A 19,403-nucleotide genomic window follows, 5' to 3' on the forward strand; every position below is an offset into this window, starting at 1 on the left:
AAAATCCAATTGCTGTGTGGTCTCCTTGTGAGTTATCTTGGTTGGATTGGGTAGTGGACATACAGAAGAGGTGTGGGGGTGGGGATGAAGAGGAATAGCAGGGTAGACGTGGGAGAAATGCTGTAATGTTGCCAGAAGAAAAGAGTGGAGATGTGGTGGAGACAGGACGATAGGCAGCTAGGTGGAACATTGGGAGGGACACGCCCACATAGAAAGCCACACAGTGGTTGCAGCTAAGTTGGTAGACTACATGGCTTCATTTACAGATGGTGTTGCCTCTGATGGGGAATGCCTGTGACAGGATTGGAGTAGGTGGTAACAGGAGGATGACTGAGACCGTTGTATCTAGGTCTTTAACAGGCATATGAGCCATGGTGGAAGGGATTGGGAACAGAAACAGAACAGGGAAGGATAAGGATATTGGGTGTGTTGAGTGGGTGATGGAATACCACTGAGGGGTAGGTGGGGCATATAATGAAGAGGATATTTCTCATTTCAGGGCATGGTGAGAGGTAGTTGAAACCCTGGCAGTGAATATGATTTAGTTGCTCCAGTCCTGGATGGTACTGAATCATAAGGGAGTACTGCTTTGTGGCTGGTCATTGGGTATGAGGGGGATGGTGACTGCGGAGACAAGATGCGGGAGCTCTGTTTTTGGAGGAGGTGGGGAATGCAATATGAGTCTGCGATGGCCTTAGGGAGAAAATTGGCATGTTCGAAGAGAGGCTGCTCATCACTGCAGATGCGACAAACATGGGTGGCTAAGCTCTAGGTGGCTAAGCTCTACTGAAATCACTTCTTGGTGTGTAATGTGTGGCAGCTCTTGAAATGGAGGTATTGGTGGTTGGTAGGTTTGATGTGGGCAGTGGTACTGATGTACCCATCCATGAGGGATACATTGACATCAAGGAAGGTAGGTTGTTGGGCTGAGGATGACCAAGGGAAGTGAATTGGGAGTGTGGGTAGGAAGGCCTTCCCCTTAGTCCAGATAAAGAAGATGTCATCAATGAATCTGAAACAGGTAAGAAGTTCCAGATTCTAGTTGGTTAGGAAGGATTCCTACAGAAACTCAACACCTTCGCCTTCATACACTTCACCTGGCCCAACAAGCCACCTTCCTTGATGTCAACCTCCACCTCACAGATGGCTCCATCAGTACCTCTGTCCACATCAGATCTATCAGCCACCAACAATACCTCCATCTGAACAGCTGTGACTCATTTCATGCCAAGAAGTATTTTCAATACAGTCTAGCCACCCATGGTCATCACATCAGCAGTGACAGGTAGTTCCTCTCAAAATACTCAAAATATGCTGAGGGTCTTGCTGAGGCCATTGCAGATCAAAATTACCCTCCCCACATTGTCCAGAAACAGATCTGATGCATCTTACTCCCCCCCCCCCCCAGTCACCTACAATCTCCACATATCCACTGACTGGTAACAAAGGAGTGACCCTCTCATGACTCAGTGCCACCCAGGACTGGAGCAACTCAATCATATTCATCTACCCCTCATCATACCCTGAAGTGAGTAATATCCTCTCCATCCCTCTCATAGTGGTAGTCCACTGCCCACCTGGCTTACTTAATATCCTTGCCTGTCCTTATTCCACTGCTGCTCTTGACCACTTAATCCATTGTTCATATATCTGTAAAATACCTGCATGCAAAACCAGTGTGATACATTCTCCCACTACCGATTACTCCAGTCCTGTCTCAGCCATTTCCTATTCCATCAAAGTCAGAGCCACCTGTGAACAGATATGTAGTGTAGTGACTTGTGCAAACACTATGTGGTTTTCTACAGGAGTGTGACCACTAACAGGCGGTCTGTCTGCATGAATGATCATTGCCAAACCATGGCAAAAAATCAGTAGACCACCTACTTGCTGAGCATGCTCCACAAACGCAACTCTCCCCACAACACATCCTTTGTTTCCATAACCCCCCTGGCCTCAAGCCTTCACTAATCTCTGTCCTCCACCTATTTATCTCCTTCCTTGGTCTCGCTCCACCCGCACACATGCTTTCTGCCCCCCCCCCCCCCCCCCCCCCACAAACTCACCTGCATAGTTCTTTCCCTTTCTGTGTTTCTCTCCTCTCCTTTCCCCCATCCCCATCACAGCTCTCCTAACACTCTACCTACCTGCCCATCATCGTGTCCCCACCACGTCCCTGTACACTCCTACAGGTGACACTTCAGTATCGCCCACTGATACCTACATCGCTGTCCCTCCATCCATTCCTTCCCCACACCTCTTCTCTACCCCCACTGACTGCCCCAGCTGAGAGTGCTACTTGCCCCAGTGACGCCACAGTGACTGGAGATGACAGTGGCCACATGTGCGTGAATTGATCACATATGAATGTGTGTATGAGTTTCTTCATTTTATGTATGACAGTCTGATAGCTTTTAAAAATGAATAATTTTAAATATTTCTATCTGCTGTTCAAAGATTCCTCTATTTGGGGAGTACAAATATATATTACTTGTGTTGTTCTTCTGATATATGTTTCCTCAGCTTGAATGCTGTCTACAAAAATGGGATCAGTCAGTGTCCTTTTGTAAATGAGTTGAAAATATTGCTACTGAAATCAGATTGTAATGTTCCCCAGTGAGGATCTGTACACTGTTAAAATTATAAGGAAAGCATTCTGAAATAACAGCCCACAAGCACATGCTTATATGTTCTGCCCTAGACGCTAATGAGAAATGGTACCAAAAGCTGGAACTCTAAAAATACAGAATCAATTTGATACCCCCTGTCAATAGCACTCATTACTTCCTGAGAATAAGGAGCTAGTTGTGTTGCACAAGAACAATATATTCTGAATCTGTGTTGGTTGTTTGTCAATAAATCATTTTGTTTGAGGTAATTCACAATGTTTGAACACAGTATATGTTCCAATATCCAACTGAAAATCGATGTTGATATGGGTCTGTAATCCAGAAGATTACTCCTGTTCCTTTCTTTGGTATTGGTGTGACTTGTGCAATTTTCCAGTCTTTAGGTACAGATCTTTCAATGAGCAGGTGGTTGTATATGATTGCTAAGTATGGAATTATTGGGTCAGCATACTCTGAAAGGGACCCGACTAGTATACAGTGTTGACCAGAGGCCTTGCCTTTATTAAGTGATTTAAGCTGCTTCACTACACTGAGGGGATCCACTTCCAATTTACTTGTGTTGGCAGTTGTTCATGATTTGAATAATGGAATATTTACTTTGTTTTCCGTCATGAAAGAATTTTGGGAAACCATATTTAGTAACTCTGCTTTAGCAGTACTGCCACCAGTAACATTGCCATTGTTATCACACAGTGAAGATATTGACTGCATCTTGCTGCTGGTGTACTTTACATACAACCAGAATCTCTTTGGGTTTTCTCCCAGACAGAATTTCATTGTGGAAACTATTAAAAGCATCTCACATTGAAGTTCATGCTGAATTCCTAGCTTCTGTACAACTTGGCAATCTTGGGGGGTTTTGCATTCTTTTAAATTTGGCATGCTTTTTGGTACATAATTTTGACCCTCAATGTTTGGGACACCCTGCATATTCTGCAAGGCACTTACAGAGCACAGTGGAATGTACTATGTATCAATACTAGCAATTGTAAGTCCTATTCCATCTGCACATTGAGGGAGGGAAAAATGGTTGCCTTTATGGTTTAGTAAGCACTCTAAACTCTCTTATCCTAGTCTTGTGATCCCTGTGCAATATACACTGCCTAGCAAAAAAAGTGAAGCATCAGAAGATCTGGTCAGGTGCCAATGTAACTTTGTATATGTACACATTATTGCTGGGTATGTAAATGATTTAGAGTTGCAGTCCTCTGTGACAGGTAGAACACGATATTGCACTTCTTCTATTGTTAAGAAGAATGGTACAATGACCCTTCGACATACATGCATGTCCAAAGGAACAGTGTATCATTTTTTTTTTAATAACACAGGCACTTCAGTATTGTATCTATCCACCGATATCAGGCAGTGACTTTCAATCAAAATGTCCTTCCCTATACAGGAATTATATTATGTGTATACAAGTACAGATTGTGATGCAGGAAGACAAGATATGAAAGTTTGGGTCTGGCCACGGGTTGCGGACAGATAATGGTTAAGGTGACCGCTCACGTAAAGCAGGAAATTCGGGTTCAAGTCATGGACTAGCACAAATTTTCATTGCCATGATTGCCTTATACAGCTGATTACTGTCCATATTCACAACTTCAAATAAATTTCACGTACAGGTAGAACAGCCACCAGAGTGCATTAGTGTTGTTAGCAGACTTGGAAGGGTACATATAATGGGTGTGAACAGCACCACATGTTGAGTGATCACTGTGAAGGACACAGATATGCTGCATACTCGTGAGAGACAACATTACCGGTATCTGACAGTGTCTGAAAAGGGCCTCACAGTGGGTCTCTAGCCATTTGATTGAATCATGCTCTATCCAGATTTTTTGGGCAGTGTTGGTCAGCATGGGAACATGAGAGCAGTCATACTTGTCACTAAGGTTCAAGTCAATCATATCTGACCATAACAAGGGAGGATCACCACATTGTGCTCCAAGCACATCATAATCCATTCACAATTGCACCTGCCATTAGAGAACAAGCAATGGACTCCCTGCAACATTCTGCATCATGTGTGGACAGAGGCTTGCAGAAACCAGACTAGGGAATTATCAACCTCAGGCGTAGGCTGCCATTAAAAGCACACTGTGTTTGGCGTGGTGTTGTGACTGGGAATCGTCGACTGATGATGAATTATGTAGCATTTGGAGAGGCACAGCAGTGTTCTTCTTTGTGTCATGATCTGGGGAGCCAGCAGGTATAATTTCAGGTCATGGTGGTTAACAATTGAGGGAACTGATAGCACAATGGTACGTCACCGACACCCTACATCCTCATGTGTTTCCTCTCATGCAACAGTACTTGGTGCCATTTTTGAACAGGTCAGCACTTGTCCACACAAGGCATAGGTCTCTGTGAACAGTCTGTGTGATTTTGAGCTACTCCCATGTCCAGCAAGATCGCCAGATCTGTCCCTGATAGAACATGTGGAGGACCAGCTTTGACGTCAACTCTGTTCCAGTGCCAGTATACAGGATATCACAGACAAGATACAACATTTGTGGCCCACTTTGACTCAAGGGAGGGTACAATGGGTTTATGACATCCTTCCTAACCAAATCAGTGCACGTATCCAGGCCAGAGGGCGCGCACTGCCATACTGGTAGCTACTAAGTTCTTTGTAAAATTGACTCGATTTGTAATCACTGCAGTAACAAAAAAATGGCTCTGAGCACTATGGGACTCAACTGCTGAGGTCATTAGTCCCGTAGAACTTAGAACTAGTTAAACCTAACTAACCTATGGACATCACAAACATCCATGCCCGAGGCAGGATTCGAACCTGCGACCGTAGCGGTCTTGCGGTTCCAGACTGCAGTGCCTTTAACCGCATGGCCACTTCGGCCGGCTGCTGCAGTAACAGTACATATTCTCTGAATCCATGAAGTTTCATTTTGTTCCCTCCTCCCCTTCAGGGTGCTTCAGTTTTCTGTTTGGCAGTGTATATTATTGAGCCAGCAGTCTAGCAGAATTTGTGATGCATACTATTGTCAACTGTTGTACAGTAATAGTTTCATGCGTGAATAAATTTGTACATGTGGAATCTAATATTTCAGCTTTCTGTCTGTTGTATTCAGTTTCAGCACCATATTGATGCACAAGATATTGGGTAGAAGGTTTTGATCTGATCACTGACTTTATAGATTACCAACATTTCCTAGCATTTACCCTATATCTTTCACCTGGATCTGACTGTGGAAATTATTGTAGACCTGGTGCATAGGTATTTTGCAGATGCATGATCTGCCATTTACTTTTTTCTATTGGTATTCCTACATTCCCTTTGTAATGAGAGTATTTCTGCAACATTCTCCAAATGAAGAAATGAAACCAAGATGGATAATTAGCTTTTATTACTCTTCTTGGTTTATTTATTTAGACTGCAGCTTACATCATCTTGGAGTTTTAATATTAATTCTTCTACATTTTTTGAATTTGAATCAAATCTTCTACATCTATAACGAGTGAGATAGCACAGTGGAAAGGCAGTGGTTCAAATCCCTGTGCACCCATCCAGAGTTAGGTTTTCTGTGATTTCTTTAAATTGCTTATGGCGTCTTTTTAAGTATCATCCCTGTAATAGCATCATGGTCACTAACCCTTTCTTTTTTGGTGACATTCTTGAAAACATCAGCTCTGCTTGTAGAAAGAAAGTCTAAAATATTTTCTTATGCTTGTGGCCTGTCACACTAATTGCTGTTGTTGCATGCTTGTGCATGGCATGATTTTATATATGTGACACATAATGAGAAGGGGTCAAAGAGGTAGTATGTGGCCTTATGGGTGCATTTCCTCCTGGTAGAAATGTATTACCAAAACACAAGAAATGCTGTGTATTCCCACCAACTCCATGCCACTAGCCCCTGGGCAATGGGTACACTGGGAGTACATGGCTAAGTTATGCAGGAGCGAAAAAGTGAGTCTTTCATGCAAAATCATACAGATTGTGCAAACTCAGAAGCAGAGGCAAAGTCTTCAACTATAGTCTCGTATGTGCTCATGCCTCAACTGAAGAGAGAAGTGAAGAAGAGAATGATGCTTTTTATAACGCAAAACCCAGGATGGAATAATGACAATATTATTTTTTTCATAATATTTACTTTTTATAATGAGTTAGATGAAGTATACAACAAATGGCTCAGAGGAGACTATAAGATAATTTTTGAAAATATGATAGCCAAAATTGGAAAAGAAGATGAATACCAGTCTTGCATTGGAAAGTCATCTACATGATAAATCAAATGATAATGGGATCAGACTTTCACATGTTGCTCCCTTGAGAAATATGGTAGTGAGGTGTACAATGTTCAGTCACAAAGATATACATAAAATGATGTGGAAATCTCCAGATGGTATACCTTTAATCAAATTGACTATCTCCTAATAGATGCAAGACATCTGTCCAACCTAATGAATGTTAGAAGCTATAGGGGTGCTAATTTTGACTCTCAATTAATAAAATATTCCAGGCCATTATGCTGTGACTGAAGGGATCCCTTCCCTTTGACCATGGTATAATAGCCTGGAATATTTTATTAATTGCGACAATTCTGGACATGAAAGGTTACATTTTATAATTTTGACTCTGACCATTACCTTTTAATAGCAGCAATCAGAATCTGAATATCTAATGCAAAAGAGATACATGGATCTCATGCAAATAAATTCCCAGGAGCCCGAGATTGCTCAAAGAGATTCTGACCTACTCAGGGGAGACCAGGCACACTTTTCTGACAATGAGAATATTGAGGAACTGTGGAAGAACCTACAAGACATCCTTACAAAAGCTGCTGTGTAGGAAGAGTAGATTCAGCCACACACAGTGGCCTGTTTGATGAAGAGTATTTTGTGACTTAGCAAGAAAGCCAAGTCACAACGAGAGGAAGCCGAAAGGCACGCGTTAAGCTCACGCAGATTTGTGTGAGGTCTGGAACAGGACAATGTCTTGAGAATTGCAATAAAGTATGAAAATCTTGTAATACTTAACTTTAATCCACATTTGTAGAACATCGCTCTTGATGATACATGCTTCACAATATTAATTATCAAAGCTATGGCGCCTTGCTAGGTCGTAGCCAATGACTGAGCTGAAGGCTATGCTATCGTCTCGGCAAATGAGAGCGTATTGGTCAGTGTAGCTTCGCTAGCAAAGTCGGCTGTACAACTGGGGCAAGTGCTAGTACGTCTCTCTAGACCTGCCGTGTGGTGGCGCTCGGTCTGCTATCACTGACAGTGGCAACACGTGGGTCCGGCGTATACTAACGGACCGCGGCTGATTTAAAGGCTACCACCTAGCAAGTGTGGTGTCTGGTGGTGACACCACAGAGTACACATGAGAAATGAGTTACAACAATTCAAAATAAGGCCTACATTAAAACACAAAGGTAAACCGTATCCGAAGATCTGCAGACGATAGCAAGAAGAGAAGAAAAGAGGGTGCACAAAAATAAACAGAGAGCATGAAAAAGAACTGGAAGAAATGGAGTAGCTGAAATGGATGAATGAGGTGAGAGCTTTTTATTGAAAGTTAAGTAAGAGCTGAAGGGATGGTGATGAATTTATGTAGAAATACAGATGGCTCAGTTACGAGTAGTGATGAAGCAATATGTAAAACATGGACAACATTTTGACTAACTGCTGAATGAGGATTTAGCGGAGAACCAAAGAATCTTATCCTCTGTAAATACAAGGAACTCAGAAACAGAAGAACAAGCAGAAACTGCTGAGGAAGCAGAGGCAGCCATCAAGAAACTGACGAATAATAAGGCCCAGGATCGGATCTAATACAAGCAGAGCTGATTACAAATGCAGCCAAGGAATTTGTCAAGCATCTTCCCAAAATTATTTTTAAGGTTTGGATTGATGAATGTATTCCTGATGAATGGAACATAGGTGTCATATACCCAAAACTCAAAAAAGGTGATATCATCGTGTGCTCTAACTATAGGAGAATTTGCCTATTATCTACAGCACACAAAATATTCTCAAATACCCTCTTTTGTAGACTTGCACCCTATGTTGAAAATGCTGTTAGTGACTATTAATGTGAAATCTGTAAAGGAAAATCTGCTATTGATCAGATCTTCACTATACAACAAATACTACAAAAATGTGAAAAATTTGAGATTGATACACATCACCTCTTAATAAACTTCAGGCCAGCCTATGACACTATTAACAGAAGGGAGCTATATAAAACAGTGGAAGAGTTAGAGACTCCTAATAAACTGATCACCTTAGTGAAAGTTACTGTGGGGACAAAAAATTGGAGTCAAGTTAAAATACAGAATATGTTATCAAGTGCTGTGACTTCAAAAAAATGGAGTAAGACTGAGAGACTCATTATCCAGCCTTCTGTTTACTATAGCCTTTGAGAAGGTTATAAGCAATGCTATAAAGAAAAACTTACAGATAAATGAAGGGAAAACTAAGCATATGCCCACAGCTAAGGGAGGTTATCCTAATGAGCCCCCATTCACAGAAATTGTTTTGTGTAAGTTAGATGTCATGAGTAGTTTCACCTACTTTGTATCTGAAGTAAGAACAATGTCAGCTTTGAAATACCAAAAAGAATATTGTCCGCCTACACATGCTACCATGACCTCAGAAAACATCTGAAACCTAAGCTGCTGTTTAGGAAAACTAACGCTAAAGCTAAAGTTTTAGTGAGGCTGCGGCTCACATACAGTGCTGAAGCATGGGTATTAACGAGATTTGATGAAAATAAACTTGGCATATTTGAAAAAGAAAAAAACCTCTGGGCAAATTTTTGGGCCAGTGGGAGAAAATGGTGTCTGGAGAAGGATCTTCAGTTATGAATTATACAATCTATATAATGAACTAGACATTGTCAGTTTCATTAAGTGTAAAAGGTTGGAATGAGAAGGATGTGTACTGAAAGCTAATTAGAAAATGATTAAGAAGATATTCAGTGCAGTGCCTGAAGGAACCAGGAGAGCTGGAAGACCAAAGGTAAGATGGGTGGGAAATGTGAGAGAGGGTACAAGGAAAACTTAAATTCAGAATTTGTGCAGTCTGTCACTAAACAGGAAAGAGTGGAATAATCTTCTGCAGAAGTCCAAGGTTCACAAAGGGTTGTTGTGCCAATGATGATGAACATGAACACAGAAGGGATTCTCACAGGAGGGATAAAGAAATCAAACAATAGCTCACAGTCTAGTCTTTACCTACATTCTGACTGGCTTTAAGGAGAGAGATTAGTATACATGACACCTCACTTTGCTCTCACATCACAGATTCAGCTAGAGAATTTAGGTGGTTTGCAAATAAGTGTTGGTATATGAGATTTAACTCTAGAAAATTCTTGCCTACTTCTGATGCATACCATGGGCATTTATGCCAACAGAGGTAACTACACTCTATCGTATGTTAAAATCAGTGATATGACATACTTTCTTATTGATCCCATTTCTGTTTGTGATAGTACAATGAGAGCAAACAAAACATTTGGTAAAAAATAAATGAAACTCTTCACATTATTAACAAACTACACACAGTGTATTAACATACAACTGTCTCGAATTTTAAACTCTTTCCAGCAAATTGAATGTTCAGAGAAATTTCGAGCTTGCAGCCAGTCTCCATTAACTACATTCCATGATGAGAATTTGTGCTATTTTAAATGGAATAATTGCCGACAAAGGGGGAAAAGCTAGAGATTTTGCCAGCATGATCTCTTTATCTGTGTCCTGTTTCTTGGGTCTAACTGTTGATCTGTGTGTAGAATATCCATTTTCCCTGAAACTGTATATAAGTTGGCAAGCTCTTTAGGCCAACTATCTGGATCTGGGACTCTGTGAGCTTTGTGTTCAAGCATTTTAAGCACACTCATAGTTTGCAACGATTGATGACAACTTAATGATTGGAAATACAGATCCATATGAGTGGGCTTATGATAAACTAAATGCCAATAGAGGCATCACTCTTCTGTCTAACCAAAACATTCAGGAAAGGTGACATCCATATTTCTCTATTTCCACAGTGTACCAGATATTCATATGAATGGAGTTGAGGTGATGTAAAAACTTCATTACTTTATCTTCTCAGTGAGCCATACTATGAAAGTATCACCTACATATCTCCAAAATACAGTTGGCTGTTTCAAGCCCTCTGTCCTCAAAGTACTACACAAAAATATTGGCCACCAGGAAAGACAGAGCATGGCAATGCCATCATTCTGCTCAAAATATTCTTGTTTGAACATAAAGATGGTTGAGAAAAGAGCATGCTGAAACAAAACAGTGTTGATCCACCTGAAACTTATTACCAGTTAGTGCCAGAGTATCTGCAAGAGGGGCCTTTGTGAAAAGTGAGACTACATCAAAGCTAAGTAAATGGTCTGAACTGCTTAGAAGGAGAGTCCCCAGTCTATTGATAAAATCAGCTGAGTTACATATATGATGTGCTTTTGCCCACCAATGATCTCAGCAAGGAAGCAAGATGTTTGGCTTAATCATATGCAGGAGCACCCTGAATGTTACTGTATGCTGATGATGAGCTACAGGCCAGTGAAAATAAGAATGATCTACAACTTCAAATCTGGAATGACTGCCTTGCAGATGTAGGACTATGGTTCAAAGTGTTGAAAACATACTACCTTTCCACAGATTTAAATGACTCTGCAACCATCAGAATCAATGGTGTTGACCTCGCAACACCAAGGACTTTTAAGTACCTGGGCTCGACAATTGCTGCCGATGAAAATCTCAGTGCAGAAATCTCCAGCCACCTTAGCAGCGCATGGCTCAAATGGTGTTCCATTACTGGAGTACTATGTGACAAGAACATTCCAAACAGGCTCAAATGAAAAGTATACTGATTGTTAATCCATCCAGTTGCACTGTATGGGGCTGACTGCTGGCCTTCAACAAAGGAAGAAGAGCAAAGACTTGCTGTTATGGAGACGAAAATGCTTAGGTGGACATCGGGATTAATGTTGCATGACCACGACACAAATAATGAAGTTTGCAGGCTATACGGTGTTGCACCAATAGTTCACAAAATGAGAGAAAGCCGCTTACATTGGAACGGGCATGTCCTTAGAGCAGACGAGAAAACAGTGGCAAAAACTTGTTTCAATCTAAATGTAAATGGGAAATAGCCAGCAGGATGACCAAGGCAGCGATGGCTTGACACCTTGCATTAAGATCTCATGATCTCAGGCCTTCACCCTGATCAGGCACAATGATCAGGCAAAAGATAGCTAGAAGTGGCAACAATGTCAAAGCAGCGGACCCCGCCAGCACACAGGACAAACGATAAGGAGGAAGAGGAAGAGGAAGAAGAAGAAGAAGAAATGTAGGAGCACCAATGTTGCTTACTATTGGCCATAAAGGTATACCTGGCCATAAAAGTAGACCTCCTTCATGAATTTTAGAAGGCCATACAGTCTTGGTAGGGCTCAACCAAGGAGTCTTAACCTCTTGATGGTCTCTGGATGTAACGAGAAAGATGTCAGGACTGCAGACGTTTTCTGTTGCACGTGTCCTGTAGAATAATAATTGATCTTCCTATAAGTAGAATCACTTAGTAGACAGTATGTCTTATCAACATACAAATTACAGTTACATTTTGTCAGCCTTCAGAACCATTATATCAGGGTCCTCTCAGAGATTTCATAGCGCAGCACTTTCTGTTGAGGTTAAGTTATTGTGTTCATGAGGAGCTTTCAAAACAACCCCAGCAAATTCCTTTTCTTATTTATTCTGCAGCATCCAATGGAAGATGTCACACGGCTTCTGAAACATCACTCACAAAACTTATTGTTGCTGCAAAACTGGGGCCTTCACCTATTGCCAAGAGCATTACATAGTCCACATTTTTCTCCATGAAGTTGACAACAGTACGTTGTCAACTTCATCCCTGTGATGATGACTACTATGGCAACAGATGATCAGATTTTACCTGTGAAGAACTTGCACCCTTATGGATCCAATTGAACTTGGCCAAGGTCACATCATCAGCCCAATCGCATGATACAGGAGAGAGGTGTGCTGCAGCTTTAAATGCAGGTGGTACAATTTATTTGAAATGGCATCCAACCTTTGTCTTATGTAACAAATCCTCTCTTGGACAATAGCACAACTATCCTTCTCCATCATCTTCTGTGCAGCAGTAGTCGTAAGTGTGTCACTCTGGCAAATTTTAGTATTATGCTGTGGCCCCTAAAGTTCAATAAAAATGTTGAAGAACTATGAAGTTTTGTTCTCTTAAGATGCAGCTTGTCAAAACTCTGGACTGTGAGATCACTTCCTCCCCATACAGGCATCTGATCTGAATTTTAAAATTTTCCCAGGAAATTGAATACTCAAAGAAATTTCAAGCTTGTAGCTAATAGCCATTAACTACCTTCCATGACATTTCGACTAAGCACCTGCCAGCCATCCTCAGGTGAGCCATCAGAGACTGATGGAGACATCCTCCATTTCAAAATTTTTAGTGCACTATGAGTATTCCATGCGTGTGTTAAGATTATGATGACAGACAGACCATACCAGCTCACCATTCGTTATTGCCAACAGTGTGCACTGTCATCTATGATTAGTGCAAATCATGGAGATGATAGCGTTCCATGCATTATCCAACTGGTAGCCACTATCATAGGTCATCAAATTTTCTACCATGTGTTTTTTCATGGCTTCTTTAATAATGGAGTCCCAAAAAGATGTTGATGTGACCAAAATGATTGTTTTATCATACTCCATTGAATGTCCAATGGATAGATAATGTTCATGATAGCTGACTTGCTTGGTTGCAAAATGCAAGCAACATAGATATTCGGTGCAGTTTTCTTCCATGTTGTGTGTGGTCTGGCCTATATAATCTATGATCAAATGAGCAAACAATGGCCCAGCATTTATTGAATAGCCTTGATATGCATACTTTTAGATTTTGATGCATTTTCTTAATCTGATCAAATATTGGTTGTTGATTCTGAAATGATGTTTGTTCTGTCTACATGATAGTTTTCTTTAATTTTATTATTCATCTAGTGATTCAATTAGCTGCACACAGACCACACTCAATAATTTTAGCTGAGATCTGACTTCATTTTAAATCACGGCAGCCATACCACCCACATAATGATCTATGTTACCATTTCCAACAAGACACAGACTTGTGCAAATGTTGTTTGCTAATAAAAATTGTAAAGACAGTCCCCTGACTCATTAAATCATAGATCTCTGATGCAATTTTAATGTGAATGCACTAGCAAATGCAAAAGGATGACTGTCAGAAAGTTGCAATATGACATTACTTTACTCAGTGACTGGTTTGGGTAGTGCATCGTCTGGCCGAACAGAATTGGGCCATTCTGGCTAATTGTTGTGAGCCATTGTCATTGAGTGTACTGAACCATTAAACAGTATGAATATTTGTATATGTGCCTGTACAACTGGCATAGTCTATGAAATTTATTGACTTTACAATAAACATTTTCATTTTTAAAAAACCAAATACATTTTAAGCGACAGTGAATAGATAGAATATATGCTGTTTGGTGCAAAACAAAAACCTGCCATATGCCTATAGGCTGTATTTTTTTCTTTTTGCGCCAAACTGCAACTGATAACTGTATTTTGATTTTTCAAGGATGAAACTGTTTATTGTGGTGTTGACAAATATCACAGACTATGCCATTTATACAGTACATAACCAAATGTTTATTATGCTTAATGACCATGGCATATGACAACAATGACTTGCCACAGTTAGCCAGTATGACTAAGGTTCATTTGCCTAAATAGTTATAATGCTACTGAATCAAAACATTGAATAACTTAAAGTCATGTTGCAGCTACCCAGGGGTAAATTCTTCTTCATTTGTCAAATATGTAGAAGCTGAGAAGAACCATCTTCCCAAAACATATCATGAGCGAAACTTTCGTTCAGATTAAAACTGTTTGCTGGACTAAAATACGAACTCAGGACCTTTACCTTTTGCATGCAAGTGCTCTATATCATGAGCAATTGAGTTGGAAACATTTATATAGTAATGCCTAGTATATTGTTCTCCCATGATGAAACCAGCAACACTTTGTGACAATGGCTCCGTGAAACTTTGAAAGTATTACCAACTCATCCTGATCCATGACCGTTCAACAGCCACTCACAACTCACAGAAATTGATTGGAACTGGGTCCAGACATGTTGTCTGCGGAGTGTTTCTCACCCCATTTCAACACAATCTGAGAATGATTGTGTAGAATATTGTTGTGGTGAACGCACATTGCAGAGTGCTGTAGGTGAACAAATGGATGCACATTACTGGATAGTAGGCTCCTGTATTGTTTGAGAATGAGCAGGATGGCTTTCTCCCACTATCCATGATAATATCTGTGGGTCCTGCAACATATTGACATATTGTCAATATGTCTCATGCAAGTAGCCAGTACAAAGTCCAATCACATCCCAGTCATACGACACACCAAACTATTTCATTCACTATAATGGTAGGCATAGTCTTCCTCTCTAATAGAGCAGCTACCTCTCATTGAATTGTTATGAGTGCACATCAAAGTAAAGAGAAAGGAAGTATTACAACATACATAGAAGTGGATTTATACATAATACTGTTAACCACAACACTGCAACTGTAACACACACCATGTTGCTTTTTCTTCTTTCTATTTTGCAACAAACGTTGTTTCTTTGCAACATTAGCTTTATTTTCACCACTAGTTTGGAGAAGACACTTCAATTACAAGGTAAGCCACCATCAGTAGTCATTGAAAATCTGTATATGCTATCTGTATAAGTTGTCTCATTGCTCACCTGATGTGCAAATTTTATCCAAAGTGAGTAACAAAAATAAGAATCATTTTGAGAAATGCATTTTTTGTGAACAAAGAAACAGCAGTTCTCAAATGTTAAAAAGAAGATTAAAAAGCATTAAATCTGACATAATGAATATATTCCCTAACACATCCAGAAATATGAATAGTAAAACTGATTTTACTTACATATCGAATTCCTGTTAAACGCTTGGACAATGCTAAGTATGTGCCATTTAAGTAAAACAATGTAGTATGTATCTTCTCAAAAAATGGTAAACACTTTTCAGCCAACAGCATCAGTTTTGATGCTTTCTGGCACGCTTCCTCATCAGCATCACTTGTTGATGGCAGTTTATCTATGTACACTCGTAATTTCTTCATTAACCAAGTAAGTAGTAGTAGTCCTTCACATTGTGCAGAAATCATCACAAATCTTTCCTATAAAATTGAACATTTATAATACTGAATATATCTTATGTGCAAAAAACAATGCTAAAGAACCCCCACCAACTTAAATAACACAGTAAATCAGATAACAGTATATAATTTCAGATTATTAACCAAGTAAGTAGTAGTAGTCCTTCACATTGTGCAGAAATCATCACAAATCTTTCCAATAAAATTGAACATTTATAATACTGAATAAATCTTATGTGCAAAAAACAATGCTAAAGAACCCCCACCAACTTAAATAACGCAGTAAATCAGATAACAGTATATAATTTCAGATTAATTGTTATACAGACATAATACTGAGCTAACACTATTCACTATATCTTATGTTTAACATCTCACAGATTTCATTCGGGAGGAGCTTCACAGCATACTCATGAATTAGTTGTATATCTTGCAGGATAACTATAGTGACCACTAGGACAGACTACAAAAAACAAGTCAATGAAAAATGACAACAATACTAGCATTTGGACCAAATTAAATATTATTAGGAGTAAAAATGTACACGGCACTATCCAATATTTTTGAGTATTCACAACTAAAATCATAACTGCATACACCAGGTACCACTTCTGAATTACCTGTGTCTAATCCCCGTGCATCTTAGTTGTTAAATTCCTACACGAACATTCCCAGTAAAGTGCTCTCTGGCTCAATCCTACCTTCTGAGTGGTGTCAGCCATAATTATATTAATTAAAGGTGCAGAAACAGAATGATTGTAGTATAGATTCCATGGAAAATCTTGATTGCATGTATGTAGAGGAAACAAAATTATATGCCCAGTATGTGGAAGAAAACGAAATTCCACAATGATCTTAACGCTATATCTGCTGTGCTAAGGATAAACTGCTAAAATGTGGGACCCACTCCATATCACGTAATAATATAAATTTTTATCTTGCATATTAATATTTCTATTATATTTAGCTGTTGCTATAAACATGGCTAGTGCAAAGCAAATAAAAACTTGCAGTATCTTCTTCTGTGGTACTATAGTCCTTGGTGAGCCTTGGCTTCTTCAACTATTTTCCTCCATGCTTCTTGATTTTTTGCAGCTCTTTTCCACTTAATAATTTTTCTTATATCAGAAGCAGATGTGGGTCAGATGCAAAACTAATTTTTATGACATCAAATAACTTAACATATTTAATAAAAACTATGCTACAAAACTGATGCATTGAAAAACTAAAGGAGATTATAATTCATATCTTCAATGAAAAATGTTTAACTGTAGCAGAAAGGTTAATAAGTACTCATGCAGGAGTGAAAATTACTCAACTGAAATCACATTTCTCAACTGCTGCCATGATCAGCTATTGAACTGCTCTGCACTTCTCTATAGTAAACTAATGTGACGATGGTACATTTACTACACCCATGAGTACTATAATAATGTCCTGTCATATCCACAATCCTGTCCAAATCCAAAAGCATGGTTGTCAGTGAAGTACAGTACTTAGCACTGAAAGCACATTTATTAGGAACACCAGTGTACAAACAGAACAGAACAGGACTGGATGGAGAGTATTTCTATTTATACAAACACAGACTCTTCCAGCAAATGTAAATATTACAATCATAAGAAATTTAGAGAACTTTCTAGAAATAATAAATACTAAATAACAAATATTTGCTGCTGATCGCATCTGATGTGGCAGGCTACAGCACGCCAGCCACCACTACTATTCACTACTCTGGATTGTATGCACCATAGCTCGCAGCATTTCTCCCTCTCCTGGAAAGACAGCGACCTGCTATTTCTGACATTTTCACTGCAGCCAAGTACAGCATGAGGTGTTTCATGCAGTCATCCTGAGTATTGTCCAGTTGAAACAGAAACCATGTATCCATTGCTGTTTCAGTCTCACGACTGTGAAGCAGAATGAACAGTGTGAAGCCTGTAGTGCATTGTTTTGCTGTGTTATATGCAAATGTCATGACGGGCAGTACTGTATCCTAATCCCTCTGTTCGACACCAACACACATCGTCTTATTATAGCATTTTGTGAGGCCTTTCATCTGTGGGTGGTATCTTGTGGTGCTGTCACAATGTGAAATTACCTCTGCTAGTAGTCTTGACCGGAAAACTTTTCCACGATCAGAAATCATGACGTGGTGCTCCGTGCTTCAAATTGATGTCTTCTACAAGAGACTTTGCAATTTTTGGAGCTTCAGCATCTGGCACAGCTTTGGTGTCAATGTAGTTGGTGAAGCACTCACAGTACACATTTTTACCCATTGATGTCCACTTGTTTGTGTTAGAACTGAATCTACCCTATAACAGCACAGCTAGTGTTGGTGTGAAGTTCTGTCTTGGCATTCTTGTCATACAATGCTATGGCTGGAGAAGATGGTAGCACCTGTTTAAGGTCAAAACATCTTTCCTGCACCTTATTCCAGGAAAATTTGCTATCTCCCTGCAGTAGTTCTTGCAAGGGATATGCCTTGGTACAGCAGTGAATCACTGGTAGTGCGAGCATATTCCAAGAAAACTTCCTCACATCATGAATGTGTCAAGATGTCAGAAAATTCATGACTGCTCATATTGCCTCTGTATCATGACAGACTCCCTTGTCATTAACTAGGTGCCTCAAGATTTTTATTTCATGGGAGACAAAGTGGCACTTTTTCAAATTCAGGTGGAGGCCTGCAGTCAGAACAAACTTCAACATGGCTGTGAGCCAACTTAGGAGTTCTTCAAATGTCTTTGAAAACACAACGATGTCATATAAATAGCAAAGTCAAGCTGTCCAAGCAGATTATCTGTCATATGTTCAAAGGTTGCTAGGGCATTATACATTCAAAAAGCATAACAATGAACTCATAGAGGTCATCAGGTGTTATAAAGGCAATCTTTTAACTCTTAGAGGCAGTCTTTTCTGGTCAGACCTGTCAACCTGGACTTGCCAGTAGCCTGTCTGCATGCCCATAGTTGAGAAATACTTTGCTCTCTTCAAGCTGTCTAGGGTGCACGGCAATGGAGAAACATCATCTTTCATGATTTTGTTCTGTTTTTATAGTCAACACAGAAATGCCATGTGCCATCCTTCTTCTACCACAGCAGAGGACCAAGTACTCTCAGATGGTATCTTCTCCATTTCCAAATTATGTGTCATCCAGCTGGCGACACACTATATGAGCACTGGCTGGTTGGTGGATGATCTCCATTGTTGATATGGTGTTTTACCATAGGCCCCTTGGTATGTCTTTTCCCCCACCTGGATTTGAGAGCACCAAAAAATTGGCACGGATTGGCTTACACTCACCAATGTTGTTCCTCAGTCAGGCCAAACCTGTTTGACAGTTTCATAGTAGGTTCCTCCACAATTTCATCTGTAATGGGAGTAGAGCATGTTTCTTCAAAGATGGCACACTGAGCTGCCTGGATTGGTTTGACTGTTCTAAAGCATATACCTTCTGGTTTGAGTTGTTGCTACTCATGACAATTAGTGATCCAAAGTTTTCCTTGGCCACACCTGTAATACTTAAAATTGTCAGTGGTAT

The 19,403-nt window shown here is 39.9% G+C and overlaps 1 protein-coding gene across 2 annotated transcripts in view; it reads right to left on the reverse strand.

Annotated features, from left to right (window-relative positions):
- Positions 1-19,403, reverse strand: part of LOC124556710 (peroxisome biogenesis factor 10-like) — a 121,917-nt gene that overhangs the window by 60,018 nt on the left and 42,496 nt on the right. For both annotated transcript variants that reach the window (XM_047130695.1, XM_047130696.1), the window contains exon 4: positions 15,629-15,880. In XM_047130695.1, the coding sequence (XP_046986651.1) occupies positions 15,629-15,880 (252 nt within the window). The remainder of the gene's footprint in view (positions 1-15,628; positions 15,881-19,403) is intronic.

The sequence above is a fragment of the Schistocerca americana genome, chromosome X (genome assembly GCF_021461395.2).
Source record: "Schistocerca americana isolate TAMUIC-IGC-003095 chromosome X, iqSchAmer2.1, whole genome shotgun sequence".
NCBI lineage: Eukaryota > Metazoa > Arthropoda > Insecta > Orthoptera > Acrididae > Schistocerca > Schistocerca americana.